Source organism: Mesoplodon mirus (assembly GCF_964341445.2).
Source record: "Mesoplodon mirus genome assembly, chromosome: 11".
In the NCBI taxonomy this organism is placed as follows: Eukaryota; Metazoa; Chordata; class Mammalia; order Artiodactyla; family Ziphiidae; genus Mesoplodon; species Mesoplodon mirus.
The window spans coordinates 84,954,840-84,974,164 of NC_138987.1; the positions used below are offsets into that span (position 1 = coordinate 84,954,840).

The 19,325-nt window shown below is 35.1% G+C and overlaps 1 protein-coding gene across 1 annotated transcript in view; it reads right to left on the reverse strand.

Moving 5' to 3' along the window:
- Window positions 1-1,242: 1,242 nt before the first annotated feature.
- The window catches only part of ETNK1 (ethanolamine kinase 1), a 71,034-nt gene continuing 52,951 nt past the window's right edge, over window positions 1,243-19,325 (reverse strand). The window contains exons 6-8 of the mRNA XM_082634582.1: window positions 18,766-18,926; window positions 4,402-4,475; window positions 1,243-4,071 (exon numbers count right to left, since the gene is read on the reverse strand). Coding sequence (XP_082490708.1) covers window positions 3,999-4,071; window positions 4,402-4,475; window positions 18,766-18,926 — 308 coding nt within the window. The 3' untranslated portion in view covers window positions 1,243-3,998. The remainder of the gene's footprint in view (window positions 4,072-4,401; window positions 4,476-18,765; window positions 18,927-19,325) is intronic.

A 19,325-nucleotide genomic window follows, 5' to 3' on the forward strand; every position in this document is an offset into this window, starting at 1 on the left:
ATCAAACCCAAGACATAACATTGTAATCTCACAAGTGGTGTGTAGCAGAAAAAAAAGGTGGTTCCATATAACTAATGTCTTTCGTTAAAAAAACAAAAACAAAACAGATTGCCTTAATATGTAACTAAGTTTCCAGTCAAAGACATTCTAAAAATCTAATGAAGAAAATTCAGAGCAAATCAATTTTGAAATAAAGATAAAGCTGCTTTACCACATACTTATAATTCACTTTCCTCTGTGCATAAAAACTACTAGCATTTGCCTTTTGTGTAAAGTAGTGCAAGTTGCTGCCAGTAACAAAACTCTCCTCCTAGCATAAAGCATTGTTAACTTTGTCTATCAAGTGAATGACTGACTAATATTAAAAGCTTAAGTCTATATCACTTTGGAATGCAGTATAAAATGCTTATTAAAAGCAATTTAAAGCAGAAAATCAAACTGATAGTCTTCTCATTTACATTATGAAGGAATTCAAAAATGGTACAGAAAGCTTTGTGTAATGTAAAAAAGAAATATCCATATAACTTTAAAAGTGGAGGTTTTTAACTTTTAATTCAGAGTGTTTGGGGGGAATTTTTCCTTTAAATCTGGAAGGTTTCATAATAAATATATTTATGAAGTTAAGTATTTTTAGTTCAGCAAAAATGGAATTAGCAGTCATTAAAAGAACACATACCTTTTCTGTGTTTTACAATCCCATAATGAACAACTTTATACTTAGAGAAGCCAAATGAGACATGCTTAAGCTGAACTAGGAGCTATTACTTATCATCTCCCTTGTATATGTGGGACTTAAGATTCACACTGAGATATACAAAAACTCAAAGTTTTTTTTTGTAGAAAAAGGTTAACAGCCTTGAAAACAGAAAAGGATAATACTTCAGTCTGCAATCATAAAATTATATTTTTAATTTGCTTTAGCTTAGAATCATGACTCAAATAATGGAATTCTAACAATGTATTAATTTACTGCTTGCAGGAATCTAACCTCCAAAAACTAGTGGTCAACTAAAGATTGAAGAAAAGTCATATGAGGCACTGAGAGGCTAAATAAATAAGTACTGACATTAACAAAAACTGACAAACCCTATTTCCAGTCCCTCTTGTTATCCCACTGTGCAGCCCGATTTGTTGGCTATTTCCAGTCTAAAACCAAAGAGCTGGATCATGACCTTACAGAAAAATGTCTACAAAACGGAAAAGAATGCAAAACAATACACAATCTCATATGCAACATACAAGTCACACTAATTTACAAATTTTTATTTACACTGTTTTATATACATTCCAGGCAGACCTAGTTGATGAGTTTTGTGCTCATATTGATCTCAAATGATCATGTGAACAGTATGATTTACTACCACATCTCTTTAATTCCCAGAAAGTGGTGGTAGCATGGGGTCAGGAGGGAAAAAAAATCAAGTATTACTGGTCAGGTAAGATCATACAAGTATGTAAGGAACAAAGGGAAAACAAATTGTGGAATTTTGCTTGCTAAAGCATCCAGGCCACTATGGTCTATTGACTAACAGTGAGTATACATGAATGCCACTTCTCTAACAACCGTTTTCATATTTACAAAATGAGCTTACTATCAGTTGAGTTATTAGGTAAGGCATTCAAGTTCCTTAGCTTAACATAAAAAGGCAAAAGACATCTCAGCAAGCCACAGGACAAATTTTAGAGGGATGTTTTCCCTTTAGAATCCCTTAAATGATCAATTAAAAGGGAAGCAAATTTTGAACCCTATTATTAGGCTGAGGCATGATCCCAAAAACCTGTACAGGAAGTGGGAACATCGTAATACCCAAAATCTAGCCTAGAAGTGGGGGAAATATCTTAACTACCTTATTTTGTTCCCAAGATTCATTGCCTAGGGCTAAAGTGAGAGCCTTTATTCCCCTCTACATTCACTTCTATATGAATCTCTCTGAACCACTTACAAGAGTATCACAGCTAGCAGCTATGCACAATCTACCAGCAATGGCTCAGTGAATCTCTATTCAAAATAGTGTGAAGAATGTGGAGTAAGGTAGAAAAATGATCTTCTCTCTTCCCACAGTTCTCCAAGATATATCTGCACCTTTAAGAAGTCGGAAAGCAAAAAAAATCAAGAGTACTACATATTCTTCATTGTTCTAAGAAAATGTTCCAGCCCCAGAGGAAATTCCACCAAAAACAATTTTTCAAGTTCACTCTTAACATTATATAAAAAGCTATTCATTGTTTAATTGGTTCCTTTCATTTAGTTAATTAGGTAAAATTCTATTGATCCTACAGTAATACGGTTTATAAAAACAGAAGTGAACATGTGTAACATTGGGGAGGTAGAAAACAAATCTTGGTCTAACAATGTTATAGAGACACAAAACAGATTCTAAGATTCTATTCATGTAACTAGAATTTACCATTTTAAATGGCCTGTAAGTGTTTCTACTTACTTTATTAGCTTTAAACATCTTGAGATAATCCAAGTATTTTAAAGCACTTATCTGAGAATACAAGTCACTTGGAATAATACATCAGACTCCCCAGAAGATTTCTCAGAGGATTAATCTGTAGCTGCATATTCTGAATATGCAGATCCATTAAGCCAACTTTGTACATGGGCACTTATGTGACCAAAGTGCAAAGCTTGTCAGACTAATTTTCTAAGCAAAGTTAACCATGACTGCTCAACTCTACACAGCAGTCTTCAAAACCGGATGCTTGCTTATCTATCCCAAAGATCTAAGTTCCTTCCAAATAATAACTGCTGTCCTCTCACTCTCAGACAGACAAAAGCAAACAAACAAAATCAAAAGAAATCAAACCAAACAGAAGCCCTCCTACCATGAGTATTTTTGCTTAATTCACATTGTTATATCAGATTTTAAGTGTACAAGATTCATGTTCTAAATGTTCCTTATTTAATTCTTTTAACCACCTCAACTTATTTCTCTGAAACTATTGATACATTTATCAAGGAATCATTTGCTATCATTCTAAAGACATGGAGCCAGACTAAAACATTAAAACCACAGTGTAAGGAATGAATCTGAAGAAGCAGAAAAGAATTAATCTAAATGACATTTTCTTGTTCCCAAGTATGATAAGCATTCTTTGTTTCAAAAATTAGCAATTGCTGTACTAGCTACTATTTAATAACAAACAAAATATACAACATCTCAATAAGTAAAACAAAATTTTTGGTTAGAAACAATTTGATATAGTAAAATTTTAAAAACAAACTGTAACTTAAATGACCATATATAGTATATGAAAACATTATTTAATACAGATTTTGGTAACATAAAAACATCATGTATCTATTCCAGGATTATATGGTAAATATTAATATTTATACTGCCAGACTATGTAGCAAGAGGGGAATTTAATTCTAAGATGCTCCCCCCCCCAAAATGCTTTCCAGTACTCCAGAAAGATGTACCACTAGCACAGACAGTGAATGTAGTTCACTCTCCTAAACAGATATTTTTCTATGAACATCTTATCTAAACCAGTGTCCGGCATTCCAAGAGTAAATGATCCATTTAACTAACAGTGTGTCAAAATAAAAAGGTTACACTGAACACCTAAAATGTTTACTAAAATTAATCTTATTAACGTAAAACTTAAAAAAAAAAATTCTCTCTGGAAAATTTTTGTTGCTTACACTCAACAAACAGATGAAACAGATGAAAACAGTCACAGAATTCATGTTAAATTTATAATAAATAATTCACATATAACATAGATTAAATTATCAAAGGATTAAACTGACATCTTTATACCTTTTTGCTGATTTAACAAACTTCTAACCCACCACATACTGAGAGCAGTAGGTGTATTTCTTAACATCATTCAGACTATTTAAAAAATAAATTGGTTGCTTAGAAGCATAATTTGTAAAGCAAGATAACCAAATTAAAAGAATTTTAACATATACTGGCTTTTTGGAATTTATTAAAATATCCACAAGCATTGTTCAGCTACTTAAGAATAATTAAATGTCTTCTTTACTCAGGCACCTTTAATGCAGTAACCTCAGGCTTCATCTTAAAGTACTGGTTAAAACGAACAATTGCATACCTATTGAGAAAACAGAGTAACAACATAATTACAGCTAAAAACCTTAATCCTCCATTTATTTCCACCCACCCGTTCTAAACTGATTTTTTTTAAGTTTTTAAATTTTCAAGGGACATATTTTTAGTTTATTGCACCACCTACTGGACACTTTTCTAATACTGAAATCATTTAACAGATTATACCAGATTTCCTTGCAGACCAATTATTAAATGTATGCAAACTCTGCGACATTTGACTAAAAATAATAACTACAATGTCCCCTATAAATTCTGAATGTAAATCCCAAAAGAGTAGAGACAAATGTAATGCATACAGTAAAATTAAACTTACCCAAGGAAATCAAACTCAATAGTGGAGTATTTGGCTTGAATCAAAGCCCACAATCCCCAAAAGAAATGTGAAGCCTAAAAAAAGGGAAGAAAAATCAAGAATTATGATAATGCATTTCTTTGTAAAACAAATATTAAATTGTAAGTTTTTTTCTTTTTCATCAACTCCATGAACAATACTTTCTTGATGCTTTTTTAACACAAAGTATCTAAAACACAGGTAATACTGAAGTGTACAGTTATCTGGATTGCTACAGACCACTTTTGTCCACAAAAGAGGTTATAATAAATTATAATCACTAAAAAAGAAACAGAGCCCAGTTCCCGTACCCTGCTTTGTGTGGGCAGAGTTCAGCATCAGCACTGATACATGTTGTTAGTTAAGTGTTTTTAATGGGTCATAATTGCTAACAGGATTTCCTATAAAATACATTATCAAAGGATTTTGTTTCTTAAAATATATACAAAAAGGAAAATTTAAATCTCAAAAATAAAACGTATACTGAAACCTGAAGATGTTCAGGGAGTGACAAATTTCTGAAATCAATTTTTATTGACCCAACAATTCTGCGCAATCAATGAAGATATAAAGTTACACAACTTGACTTATGTTGGAGAAAAATGAGTCTTAGGACTTAAAGAGTAAACAGATGACTGGATAATTAGGAGCTACACAATAATTTTGTATGTGTGCTTTACAATCTATTTTCCTTTAAACACGATATTTTAAGATTCTGAGGGAGGAACCAAGATGGCGCAGTAGAATGACATGTTCTCACTCCCTCTTGTGAGAACACCAGAATCACAACTAGCTGCTGGACAATCATTGACAGGAAGAAACTGGAACTCACCAAAAAAGATACCTCATATCCAAAGACAAAGGAGAAGCCACAATGAGACAATAGGAGGGGCGCAATCACAGTAAAATCAAATCCCATAACTGCTGCGTGGGTGACTCACAGACTGGAGAACACTTATACCACAGAAGTCCACCCACTGGCGTGAAGGATCTGAGCCCCACGTCAGGCTTCCCAACCTGGGGGTCCGGCAGTGGGAGGAGGAATTCCTAGAGAATCAGACTTTGAGGGCTAGAGGGATTTGACTGCAGGACTTCCACAGGACTGGGGGAAAGAGAGACTCCACTCTTGGAGGGCACACACAAAGTAGTGTGTGCATCACGACCCAGGGGAAGGAGCAGTGACCCCATAGGAGACTGAACCAGACCTACCTGCTAGTGTTGGAGGGTCTCCTGCAGAGGCGGGGGGTGGCTCTGTTTCACTGTGGGGACGGGGACAATGAAAGCAGAAGTTCTGGAAGAACTTCTTGGCGTGAGCCCTCCCAGAGTCTGTCATAAGCCCCACCAAAGAGCCCAGGTAGGCTCCAGTGTTGCGTTGCCTCAGGCCAAACAACCAACAGGGAGGGAACTCAGCCCCACCCATCAGCAGTCAAGCAGATTAAAGTTTTACTGAGCTCTGCCTACCAGAGCAATAGTCAGCTCTACCCACCACCAGTACCTCCAATCAGACTTACACAAGCCTCTTAGATAGCCTCATCCACCAGAGGGTAGACAGCAGAAGAAAGAAGAACTACAATCCTGCAGCCTATGGAACAAAAACCACATTCACAGAAAGACAGACAATATGAAAAGGCACAGGGCTATGTACCAGATGAAGGAACAAGATAAAACTCCAGAAAAACAACTAAATGAAGTGGAGATAGGCAACCTTTCAGAAAAAGAATTCAGAATAATGATAGTGAAGATGATCCAGGACCTCAGAAAAAGAATGGAGGCAAAGATTGAGAAGATGCAAGAAATGTTTAACAAAGACCGAGAAGAATTAAAGAACAAACAAACAGAGACGAACAATACAATAACTGAAATGAAAACTACACTGGAAGGAATCAATAGCAGAATAGCTGAGGCAGAAGAACGGATAAGTGACCTGGAAGACAGAATGCTGGAATTCACTGCTGTGGAACAGAATAAAGAAAAAAGAATGAAAAGAAAGGAAGAAAGCCTAAGAGATCCCTGGGACAACATTAAACGCAACAACATTCACATTATAGGGGTCCCAGAAGGAGAAGAGAGAGAGACAGGACCAGAGAAAATATTTCGAGAGGTTATAGTCGAAAACTTCCCTAACACGGGAAAGGAAATAGCCATCCAAGTCCAGGAAGTGCAGAGAGTCGCATACAGGATAAACCCAAGGAGAAACACACCAAGACACATAGTAATCAAATTGGCAAAAATTAAAGACAAAGAAAATTACTGAAAGCAGCAAGGGAAAAATGACAAATAACATACAAGGGAACTCCCATAAGGTTAACAGCTGATTTCTCAGCAGAAACTCTACAAGCTAGAAGGGAGTGGCATGATATACTTAAAGGGATAAAAGGGAAGAGCCTACAACCAAGATTACGCTACCCGGCAAGGATCTCATTCAGATTCCATGGAGAAATCAAAAGCTTTACAGAAAAGCAAAAGCTAAGAGAATTCAGCACCACCAAGCCAGCTCTACAACAAATGCTAAAGGAACTTCTCTAAGTGGGAAACACAAGAGAAGAAAAGGACCTATAAAAACAAACCCAAAACAATTAAGAAAATGGGCATAGGAACATACATATCAATAATTTCCTTAAACATAAATGGATTAAATGCTCCAACCAAAAGACACAGTCTTGCTGAGTGAATACAAAAACAAGACCCATATATATGCTGTCTACAAGAGACCCACTTCAGATCTAGGGACACACTCAGACTGAAAGTGAGGGGATGGAAAAAGATATTCCATGCAAATGGAAATCAAAAGAAAGCTGGAGTAGCAACAGCAATACTCACATCAGATAAAACAGACGTTAAAATAAAGAATGTTACAGGAGACAAGGAAGGACACCACATAATGATCAAGGGATCAATCCAAGAAGAAGATATAACAATTATAAATATATATGCACCCAAAGTAGGAGCACCTCAATACATAAGGCAACTGCTAACAGCTCTAAAAGAGGAAATCAACAGTAACACAATAATAGTGGGGGACTTTAACACCTCACTTACACCAATGGACACATCATCCAAAATGAAAATAAATAAGGAAACAGAAGCTTTAAATGACACAATAGACCAGATACATTTAATTGATATTTATAGGACATTCCATACAAAAACAGCAGATTACACTTTCTTCTCCAGTGCGCACACAACACTCTCCAGGATAGATCACAGCTTCGGTCACAAATCAAGCCTCAGTAAATTTAAGAAAATTGAAATCATCTCAAGCATCTTTTCTGACCATAAGGCTATGAGATTAGAAATGAATTACGGGAAAAAAATGTAAAAAACACAAACACATGGAGGCTAAACAATACGCTACTAAATAACCAAGAGATCACTGAAGAAATCAAAGAGGAAATCAAAAAATACCTAGAGACAAATGACAATGAAACCACGACGATCCAAAACCTATGGGATGCAACAAAAGCAGTTCTAAGAGGGAAGTTTATAGCTATACAAGCCTACCTCAAGAAACAAGAAAAACCTCAAGTAAACAATCTAACCTTACACCTAAAGGAACTAGAGAAAGAAGAACAAAATAACCCCAAAGTTAGCAGAAGGAAAGAAAACATAAAGATCAGAGCAGAAATAAACGAAATACAAACAAAGAAAACAATAGCAAAGATCACTAAAACTAAAAGCTGGTTCTTTGAGAAGATAAGCAAAATTGATAAACCATTAGCCAGACTCATCAAGAAAAAGAGGGAGAGGACTCAAATCAATAAAATTAGAAATGATACAGACTGCCAACAAACACATAAAAGAATGCTCAACATCATTAATCATTAGAGAAATGCAAATCAAAACTACAATGAGATATCATCTCACACCAATCAGAATGGCCATCATCAAAAAATCTAGAAACAATAAATGCTGGAGAGGGTGTGGAGAAAAGGGAACACTCTTGAACTGCTGGTGAGAATGTGAATTGATACAGCCACTATGGAGAACAGTATGGAGGTTCCTTAAAAAACTGCAAATAGAACTACCATATGACCCAGCAATCCCACTACTGGGCATATACCCTGAGAAAACCATAATTCAAAAAGAGTCATGTATCAAAATGTTAATTGCAGCTCTATTTACAATAGGCAGGAGATGGAAACAACCTAAGTGTCCATCATCAGATGAATGGATAAAGAAGATGTGGCACATATATACAATGGAATATTACTCAGCCATAAAAAGAAATGAAATTGAGCTATTTGTAATGAGGTGGATGGACCTAGAGTCTGTCATACAGAGTGAAGTAAGTCAGAAAGAGAAAAACAAATACTGTATGCTAACACATATATATGGAATTTAAGAAAAAAAAATGTCATGAAGAACCTAGGGGTAAGACAGGAATAAAGACACAGACCTACTAGAGAATGAACTTGAGGATATGGGGAGGGGAAGGGTAAGCTGTGACAAAGTGAGAGAGCGGCATGGACATATATACACTACCAAATGTAAAATAGCTAGCTAGTGGGAAGCAGCTGCATAGCACAGGGAGATCAGCTCGGTGCTTTGTGACCACCTAGAGGGGTGGGATAGGGAGGATGGGAGGGAGGGAGACGCAAGAGGGAAGAGATATGGGAATATATGTATAACTGATTCACTTTGTTATAAAGCAGAAACTAACACACCACTGTAAAGCAATTATACTCCAATAAAGATGTAAAAATAATAATAATAAAAAATAAAATAAAATAAAATTAGAAATGAAAAAGAAGTTACAACAGACACTGCAGAAATACAAAGCATCCTAAGAGAGTATTACAAGCACCTCTATGCCAATAAAATGGACAACCTGGAAGAAATGGATGAATTCTTAGAAAGGTATAACCTTCCAAGATTGAACCAGGAAGAAACAGAAAATATGAACAGACCAAATCACAAGTAATGAAATTGAAACTATGATTAAAAATCTTCCAATAAACAAAAGTCCAGGACCGGATGGCTTCACAGGTGAATTCTATCAAACATTTAAAGAAGAGCTAACACCCATCCTTCTCAAACTCTTCCAAAAAATTGCAGAGGGAGTAACACTCCCAAACTTATTCTATGAGACCACCATCACCCTGATACCAAAACCAGACAAAGATACTACAAAAAAAAGAAAATTACAGACCAATATCACTGATGAATATAGATGCAAAAATCCCCAGCAAAAAACTAGCAAACAGAATCCAACAACACATTAAAAGAATCATACACCATGATCAAGTGGGATTTATCCCAGGGATGCAAGGATTCTTCAATATACTCAAATCAATCGATGTGATACAGCGTATTTACAAATTGAAGATTAAAAACCAAATGATCATCTCAATAAATGCAGAAAAAGCTTTTGACATAATTCAACACCCATTAATGCTAAAAACTCACCAGAAAGTGGGCACAGAGGGAACCTACCTCAACATAATAAAGGCCATATACGACAAACCCACAGCAAACATCATTCTCAACGGTGAAAAACTGAAAGCGTTTCCTCTAAGATCAGGAACAAGACAAGGATGTCCACTCTCGCCACTATTATTCAACATAGTTTTGGAAGTCCTAGCAACGGCAATCAGAGAAGAAAAAGAAATAAAAGGGATACAAATTGGAAAAGAAGAAGTAAAACTGTCACTGTTTGCAGATGACATGATACTATACATAGAGAATGCTAAAGATGCCACCAGAAAACTACTAGAGCTAATCAATGAATTTGGTAAAGCTGCAGGATACAAAATTAATGCACAGAAATCTCTTGTATTCCTATACACTAATGATGAAAAATCTGAAAGAGAAATTAAGGAAACACTCCCATTTACCACTGCAACGAAAAGAATAAAATACCTAGGAATAAACCTACCTAGGGAGACAAAAGACCTGTATGCGGAAAACTATAAGACACTGATGAAAGAAATTAAAGATGATACCAACAGATGGAGAAATATATCATGTTCTTGGACTGGAAGAATCAATATTGTGAAAATGACTATACTACCCAAAGCAATCAACAGATTCAATGCAATCCCTATCAAATTACCAATGGCGTTTTTTACGGAACTAGAACAAAGCATCTTTAAATTTGTATGGAGACACAAAGGACCCCAAATAGCCAAAGCAGTCTTGAGGAAAAACAGTGGAGCTGGATGAATCAGACTCCCCGACTTCAGACTATACTACAAAGTTACAGTCATCAAGGCAATATGGTACTGGCATAAAAACAGAAACACATATCAATGGAACAAGATAGAAAGCCCAGAGATAAACCCACGCACCTATGGTCAACTAATCTATGACAAAGGAGGCAAGGATATATGACGGAGAAAAGACAGTCTCTTCAATAAGTGGTGCTGGGAAAACTGGACCCCTACATGTAAAAGAATGAAATTAAACACTCCCTGACACCATACACAAAAATAAACTCAAAATAGATTAGAGACCTAAATGTAAGACCGGAGACTATAAAACTCTTAGAGGAAAACATAGGAAGAACATTGTTTGACATAAATCACAGCAAGATCTTTTTTGATCCACCTCCTAGAGTAATGGAAATAAAAACAAAAATAAACAAATGGGACGTAATGAAACTTCAAAGCTTTTGCACACCAAAGGAAACCATAAATAAGACCAAAAGACAACCTTCAGAATGGGAGAAAATATTTGCAAATGAATCAACGGACAAAGGATTAAGCTCCAAAATATATAAATAGCTCATTCAGCTCAATATTAAAGAAACAAACAACCCAATCCAAAAATGGGCAGAAGGCCTAAATAGACATTTCTCCAAAGAAGATATACAGATGGCCAAGAAGCACATGAAAAGCTGCTCAACATCACTAATTATTAGAGAAATGCAAATCAAAACTACAGTGAGGTATCACCTCACACCAGTTAGAATGGGCATTATCAGAAAATCTACAAACAACAAATGCTGGAGAGGGTGTGGAGAAAAGGGAACCCTCTTGCACTGTTGGTGGGAATGTAAATTGATACAGCCACTATGGAGAACTGTATGGAGGTTCCTTAAAAAGCTAAAAATAGAATTACCATATGATCCAGCAATCCCATTACTGGGCATATACCCAGAGAAAACCACAATTCAAAAAGACATATGCACCCCAATGTTCATTGCAGCATTATTTACAATAGCCAGGTCAGGGAAGCAACCTAAATGCCCACTGACAGACGAATGGATAAAGAAGTTGTGGTACATATATACAATGGAATATTACTCAGCCATAAAGAGGAACGAAATTGAGTCATTTGTTAAGACGTGGATGGATCTAGAGACTGTCATACAGAGTGAAGTAAGTCAGAAAGAGAAAAACAAATATCGTATATTAACGCATATATGTGGAACCTAGAAAAATGGTACAGATGAACCGGTTTGCAGGGCAGAAGCTGAGACACAGATGTAGAGAACAAACGTATGGATAGCAAGCGGGGAAAGCAGCACAGGGAGAGGGGATGGTGGTGTGATGAATTGGGCAATTGGGATTGACATGTATATACTGATGTGTATAAAATGGATAACTAACAAGAACCTGCTGTATAAAATAATAAATTAAATTTTAAAAAAAAGCAGACTCACAGATAAAAAGAACAAACTAGTGGTTACCACTTGTGGGGGTGGGCAATATAGGGGTGGGGGAAAAAATGGTTATCATGGGGTTATATGAAGTCACGTGTATGAAACTTCTGGAAATTGTAAAGCACTACAAAATTTTTAAAATCTTTCATTCAATAAAAAATTATGTACAATAAAAAAAAAAACGGGCAGTGTTTTGGTCAGTTCAGTAAAGCTACACAGAAAAGATTGCCAAGCATATGCTGGCTCCTAGTTTTTATGCCTTTTGTGGTTCAGATGCATTTCTTTCATTCTGATGACTTAGGAATACTTATCTCCAGTTTGCTTTTTCCCATTAGTTTCTGTCTACTTTACTGTCTTCAGTTTATCTTGTTTAATGACAGATTTTTAAAGCACTAGGTATTTTACTTTTTTAGTCATCATTCTTTTTATATCCCTACTTATTACATCTTATTAGAAAACCTATTTTGTTCTGTTTCAGTTTTTTCTGCTACATATTTATGAGCCTTCCAATTGGCTTTCTCTTTGAAAGCATTAAACAGAATATTGGTATAAATTATATTGTACATACAAGCAAAAATAAAATAGTTGCATGTGTACTTTTTTAACATTTACATAGATAGATATTTAGCTTACATTTATCTCTACCTATGCATTTTTTGATTAGCTATAATCCACATCCAAATATTTAGACCATCTGTTCTCATATCTTGAAAATGGACTGATCTATATTTTTCCCTACTGGAAAATACCTTATACCTCATACCTTACTATATATCCAGCTTTAATTTTCGTATCTTTCTATAGTGGTCAGATTCTACTAAGTTTTACCATTGCATTGTACTCCTAGCTTTTCTAGGCTGGGACTACACAACACTGCATTATACAGAGTTAAATATTTGATAATCTAAAAAAAAAAAGTTTCTGATAACACTAAGACTTCACTTCCCAAGAAATACTCTGTTCTAACTAGAAATACTATAACTAGAAAAAAATTACTAGGTGTGTGGTTGTAAGCAACTTAATTAACCCCTCTGTACGTTTGTTCCCTCATCTGTAAAATGCAAGTGAGATATTATAATTTATAATAAGATACAGACATTTGATCTTCATTCACTGTTCCTGGCTCATAGCTCCTTGGACTTTCCTAAGCATAGAGCAACTGGGAGCATCTTTTGTTATAATATTTGGTCTTTTGTCATTGGTTCCTGAAATAGTTCCACAGCCATAAATGTGAAAGGAATGTCTTTGTTATTCTTAACAAGCCCCTTTCAACCACATGTTAATGAGGTGTCTTTTGGAAAGTCCCTAAGCTTGAGGGCTGGTTGTCAGGGGAAGTAACCATGTGATTAGAAGGTTGGAACTTTCCGCCCCACCACCTCCAGACTTCCAGGGAGGGAAGAGGGACTGAAAACTGAGATGGCCAATGATTTAATCAATCTTGCTTTGGTAATGAAGCATCCACTAAAACCTAAAAGGAAGGGGTTTGGAGAGCTTCCATATTTCGTGAACCAGAACCTACGCACATGCTGGGAGGGTGGTACACCCGAAACTCCACAGGAACGTAAGTTCCCACACCCAGGACACTTCCAGACCTCACTGTACTGTACCTCTTCATCCAACTGTTCTTCTGTATCCTTATAATATCCTTTATGATAAACTGGTAAACAAATGTAAACATTCCTTTGAGTTCTGTGAGCCACTCTAGCAAATTAATAGGCCCCAAGGAGGGAGTTGTGGAAGCCTCCCATTTAAAGCCAGTGGACTTGAGAGTGGCATCTAAAGGGGCGAGGGGGCAGTCTTGTGGGACTGAACCTTTAACCTATGGAATCTGACACTATCTCCAGGTAGACAGTGTCAGACCTGAGTTAAATTTGTAAGACACCCAATCACTGCCTGCTGAGAACTAAAGAACTGATTGGTGTGTGGAAAAAAAGCCACATCGGAGCAGCTGGCATACAACAAACATTCAATAAAACGTTAATTATTATAATTATATGAAACCAGAATGACAAAAATGATGAAGATTTTTTTAATGGCTTTTTTTCTGTCTAAGGAAGTGTCTCACGTATTGAAAAGTGATTTATGAGATGAGATGCCTTCCTTCTTTTGAAAGTCTAAATCAGTGGTTCTCAAAGTGGTCCGTGAATCCATGGAAGACTCTGAGGCCCAAAACTATATTCATAATAATACTAATACGTTACTTGTCTTTTCGACTATGTTTACATTTGCAATGATGAAAAAGCAATACTGGGTGAAGCTCCTGGTACCTTAACATAAGTCAAGGCAGTGGTACCAAATTGAATTAGTATAGTAGTCTTATTCTTCACCACCACCACACACTCACAGTACAAATCCAGCCTCACTAAAGAATGTCCTTTAATAGTTAAAGTCCTTTAACTATTAATTTTATTAAATCTCCACCCTTGAGTACATGATATTCTGTGGGCTGATATAGGAAGTACACATAAAGCATGTCTGATGCATACCCAAAGCATGAAGCCTGTCTCAAGGAAAACCACATATGACTGAGTTGTGACCTAAACTTGCACATTTTTAATGGAACATCATTTTTACTTGAAAAACAACTGACATATGAACTAGAGTTATTAGACTTGGGTATTTGGCAGACACTTCTCAAATATAAAAAAGAGAACTTGTCATTTCAATGAGAATAACTGACAGTATTTGTTGCCAATGACAGACTTTGACTATTCAACCTAAAATTAGAACTTTGGAAAATCTGTATTCAACTCTGTGAGCTTATCAGCTTCTCAATAAAGTACCTAAAACTTTTCTGATACTGGTGGTGATATCAATAAATGTGATTTTTTAAATATCACATAATGAGATGTATCAACTTTTAGAAGATCTATAAAGCTCAATAAATCCATATTTTCCAAATAACTAATGAATGACATTCAAATTACAAAATCACGCATTGGTAAAGAACCATTCAAAGTGCAAGATAAACTAATGGAGTTTAATGTAATAGAATACAAAAGTTAACTTATGTGTTCAGATTGAACATTACAATTAACCTTTAAGAAACTATCACTTGCTGAGTTTTGGTGAAGCATCAAAAAAGAATATCCACAATTCTCTGAAAAGGCAAAACACTCCTCCTTTCCAACAACCCTATGTGTGTGAAACAGGACTATCTTCATATACTTCAACCAAAACAATACATTGTAAGAGATGGAATGCAGGAGCAAATATGAGAATACAGCTTTTGTTATGCCAGACATTACAGAGGTTTGCAAAAGTATAAAATCATGTCATCCTCGCACTGAAGTGTTTTTTGATTTGGAAAATAGCTATTTTTCATTTTTAAAATGCTGTTTATGTTAACATGAGCTTTTTAAAAAAACAGGTATTTAATAAATATTTTGAATTTGTTTTAATTTCCAAGATGGTAAATACTGATAATTAAACCATATAAACAAAATCTCGTAGAGGTCTTCAAATAAGTTTTTGAAGCGTAAAGTAAGGTACTGACACCAAAAAGTTTGAGAACCACTAGTCTTAATCACCTCAGCATATTCTAATGATATAAAAATCATCTGCAAATGGTATCATAATCTCTTCCTATTAGGTGGGCTCGGTAGTAGAAAAGACTAAAATCAGGGGATATTCTACACCTAAAAATAACATCAAAACAGCTCTCCTCACCATTTCAAGCAGTGCTGGCAAATTTATTTCTCAATTTTTATTCATATAGTAATGGAAAATAACTAAATGATTCTAAACTAGAGAAGCATTATACATAAAACTTCACTTTTTTGGTAGGTAACACCTTTTATAGGGTGAAAAATTAAAAATTTATATGTAATATTAGACTCATAAACGGATAAAAGGGGAAGTGAGGAAATAGCCCATTTGTCATTTTGCATTCCCAAAAATGGCAAAGAGAGAATATTTAAGTACAAATAATATAATAATCTGTGATTCTATGATTTACTAATACTACTTCTCTCAGATTTGGAAGTTATGGATATGTAAGTCTCTCTATCAAAGGGTATTTTAATTCTTAGGCTACCCACATCTGTTGCAAAGAAAAATTAAAAGCTTTATATGGTGAACAAATAACTAAAATGAATCCTCAAACTGTTTCCTGAAAACCTCAATATAACTTTAATATTTTACTTAGAAAGAATCTGAAGTCTGCCAACAATGTGCCTAAAAGCTCCTCAAACCTTAAAAAACCCCTGTATTCCCTATTTGGTTTTGTAATGCAAATACCTACTTTTGTTTGTCATCTCCTCAACATTAATTAATTATAGTAAACAATTAATTAGAAGTGAAATCTTTTAATATTGAGAAGTCTGATCATACCATTTACTGAACATTTATTTATTTAGAACATTACCAAACATTTATTTACCAAACAATAAACATTTACCAAACATTTATTTATTTAGAACAGCTACACCTCGATCTTATTCAAACCTCTTTTCCTCCCTTATCAAGACAGCTTTATAATGTATGTATGTGCTGTCTTCTTCATGACAAGTGATCAAGGAAAGAGGAGGAAACAGTATTTAAGACACATCCATAAGGAACAAGAGGAACTTGCCAGAGAATACCGGGAAAAGGGCATTCTAGGTAGAAAGGAATAATGTATACAAAAGCATACAGGCTTAGAACACCCTGGACTGTTTAGAAAACAAGATGACTCTGCCAGAGAGGAGGTGGGAGGTGAGAAATTTAGTGGGAAATAAGACAATTTGTAGATGCTATCATTTGGATTTCATTCTGTAAGTCATGGGGAGTCATAAAGTAGGAAAGTGACATAATCAGATTCATAAATTAGATTCTAGTTATTAGAAAGAGCACTTTTAAAATATACAGTGTGAATTACAGACAGAAAAAACCTGTAGGTAAAGAGACCAGTAAAGACTAACATAGGTGAGAGACAAAGGCCTTAATCAAAGGTCATGCAGTTAAGGAGAAAGGGTTGGAACTGACAGAATTTTAGAATAGAACCTGAAAATAGAAAAAATGTGAGAAGAAGAGGAACACATGAAAAAAAATTCCTTCTTTCCTGGTTTCAGAATACAGCAACAGAATGGACAGCATTTTAATTAAGTCAAGATAGTACAATAAAGAATAAAGAATGGGACAGAGGATAGGATGCAGAAAATAAAATTCAAGTTTGGACACCTTGTGGTCAAATACTAATGGGACCCTGGATACATACAGTCAGTACTGATCTGGAGCCTGTCAGTGGGATCATTAACAGAAAGGGCAATAAAAGCCATGGGACTAGATCACCCAATAAAAGTATATAAAGTGGGGAACTCCCCAGCAGTCCAGTGGTTAGGACTCCATGCTCTCACTGCTGAGGGTCTGGGTTCAATCCCTGGTCAGGGAACTAAGATCCCACAAGCCGTGTGGCACGGCCAAAAAAAAATAAAGTACATAAAATGAAAGGAGGGAGGCCCAAAATCTAAACACAAGGAAACACTAGCATGTAAGAGGGTTGGAGGAAGAGTAAGAAGAAAGAGGAGCCAGAGAAGGAGACAAGCAGGAGGGCACAAAAGAGGAAAACCAAAGAAGAATGGGACCACAAAAATTAATGAAAGGAAAAATTGGAATCAATGGAAAATAATGTCAAATGCTATGGACAGATCAAGTAAGATAAAGACTGAAGAGTTTTAACTGGATTTAGCAATTATGTCATTGTTAAGAAAACCCTATATTCTCTACTTTAAGACCATGCTTAAATAGAATAAATAGAATAAATAGAAACAGCAGGCATCCTAGGACCAACTGGAGAGCATGCCATTAATTTAACCAACAGTTCTACTCAAAATAGACATCTAAACAGCAGGTAAAGAAGTCACATTTCAGCACACCCTCTTACTTAAGATGTATTCTATATGGCTCTGGGGGAATGCTGCTCTTAAAACTATGGAAACAGTACACCTGTGAGCCACCAATAGGGTCTATTTGTGAAGACTACATAGCAAATATTCCCCATGTCAACTGCAGAGAATTATATTAAAACTAAAAAGAAGTAGTAGCTAAAATAACTTCAACCCAGTATTCAATTTAATTAGTCTCAACACCTTAGCTGAAAGCTCATTCTAATGGCATCACATCATTCTCAAAAGGTAATTTAAATGAACTAAAATTTGAAAACTTAAATGCATTTAGAGTAAAGAGAAGTGGGTCTTGAAAATAATAAAGCATTACAATATCAAAGAGGCAGGAAATAACTGCTTATCAAAAGAAGGTCAGTAAGACAAAATACTGGTGGTTATGAAAACATAATTCTACCAGTCCTTCCAATCTACTTTTATCATGTTAACATGATATGTTAACATGTTAACGTGTGATGATTAAATGTATTGTAGAAAAACCTTACTACCCATAAGTCTGTCCTTGATTATGTTTTTTATAACATAAAGAAAGAGAATTAGATATTAAAAAAACTACTTCACACATTAATCCTAACTCTAACTAGAATCCATTCATTAAACAAATAATTTCACTGAGCACTTAACCATGTGGCTAGGCACTGTTGTTCTAGAGGCTGGGGATATAGCAGTGAATGAAACAAAATTTTTGTCCTCAAAAGCATTATAGTGGGAGAATTTTAAACAATCTCGTTTTGTCATTATTTTAAACAAATAACAAGTTCACAAAACTCAAAATGGGCAACTGTTTAAAAAATGATGAAAATGTTTAGTTTTTAATATTATATCAAGAATCTTTCATTAATTGTTTAAATTTAAACTTACCAATGCAAACTGATTGACTTGAATGAAGAGTATTTCTACTTCCTTTTCAGTAACTTCAGACCCAAAACCCTTATATTCTTTGTACGCTTCAAGGTAAGAACGCAGCCACTGGCCCTGCAGTTCTCTATCTGGATAAAGACTATAGTCTACATCACTCACACCTAAAACAGAAAAGAAAGTACACTGAGATTTTTAAGAACACATTACACATCTTGTGCTAACTTTAATAATCCCTACCATCTACATATTTTTTCAGAAAAAAATTATTAAATGTTTCCATTTTGGGCTGAAATACTAGATATTATTAAGGAAATAGCATTTACTAGAATAATAAACCAATCATAATGTATTCCAAATTAAATTCTAATGAACAATACAGTTGATCACCATCATCAATTCTCATTACCTCAATTTTTCCTCAGAGTATGAAGCTTGAACCACCTGCATCAGAAGGCACAAATCTTCGATTTTAATAAGCACCTCAGGAGATTCTTATGAGATTCTTACGCACACTAATATCTAGAGCATTTCCTAGAACTGTGGCTCTAAAGCTTGTTTAA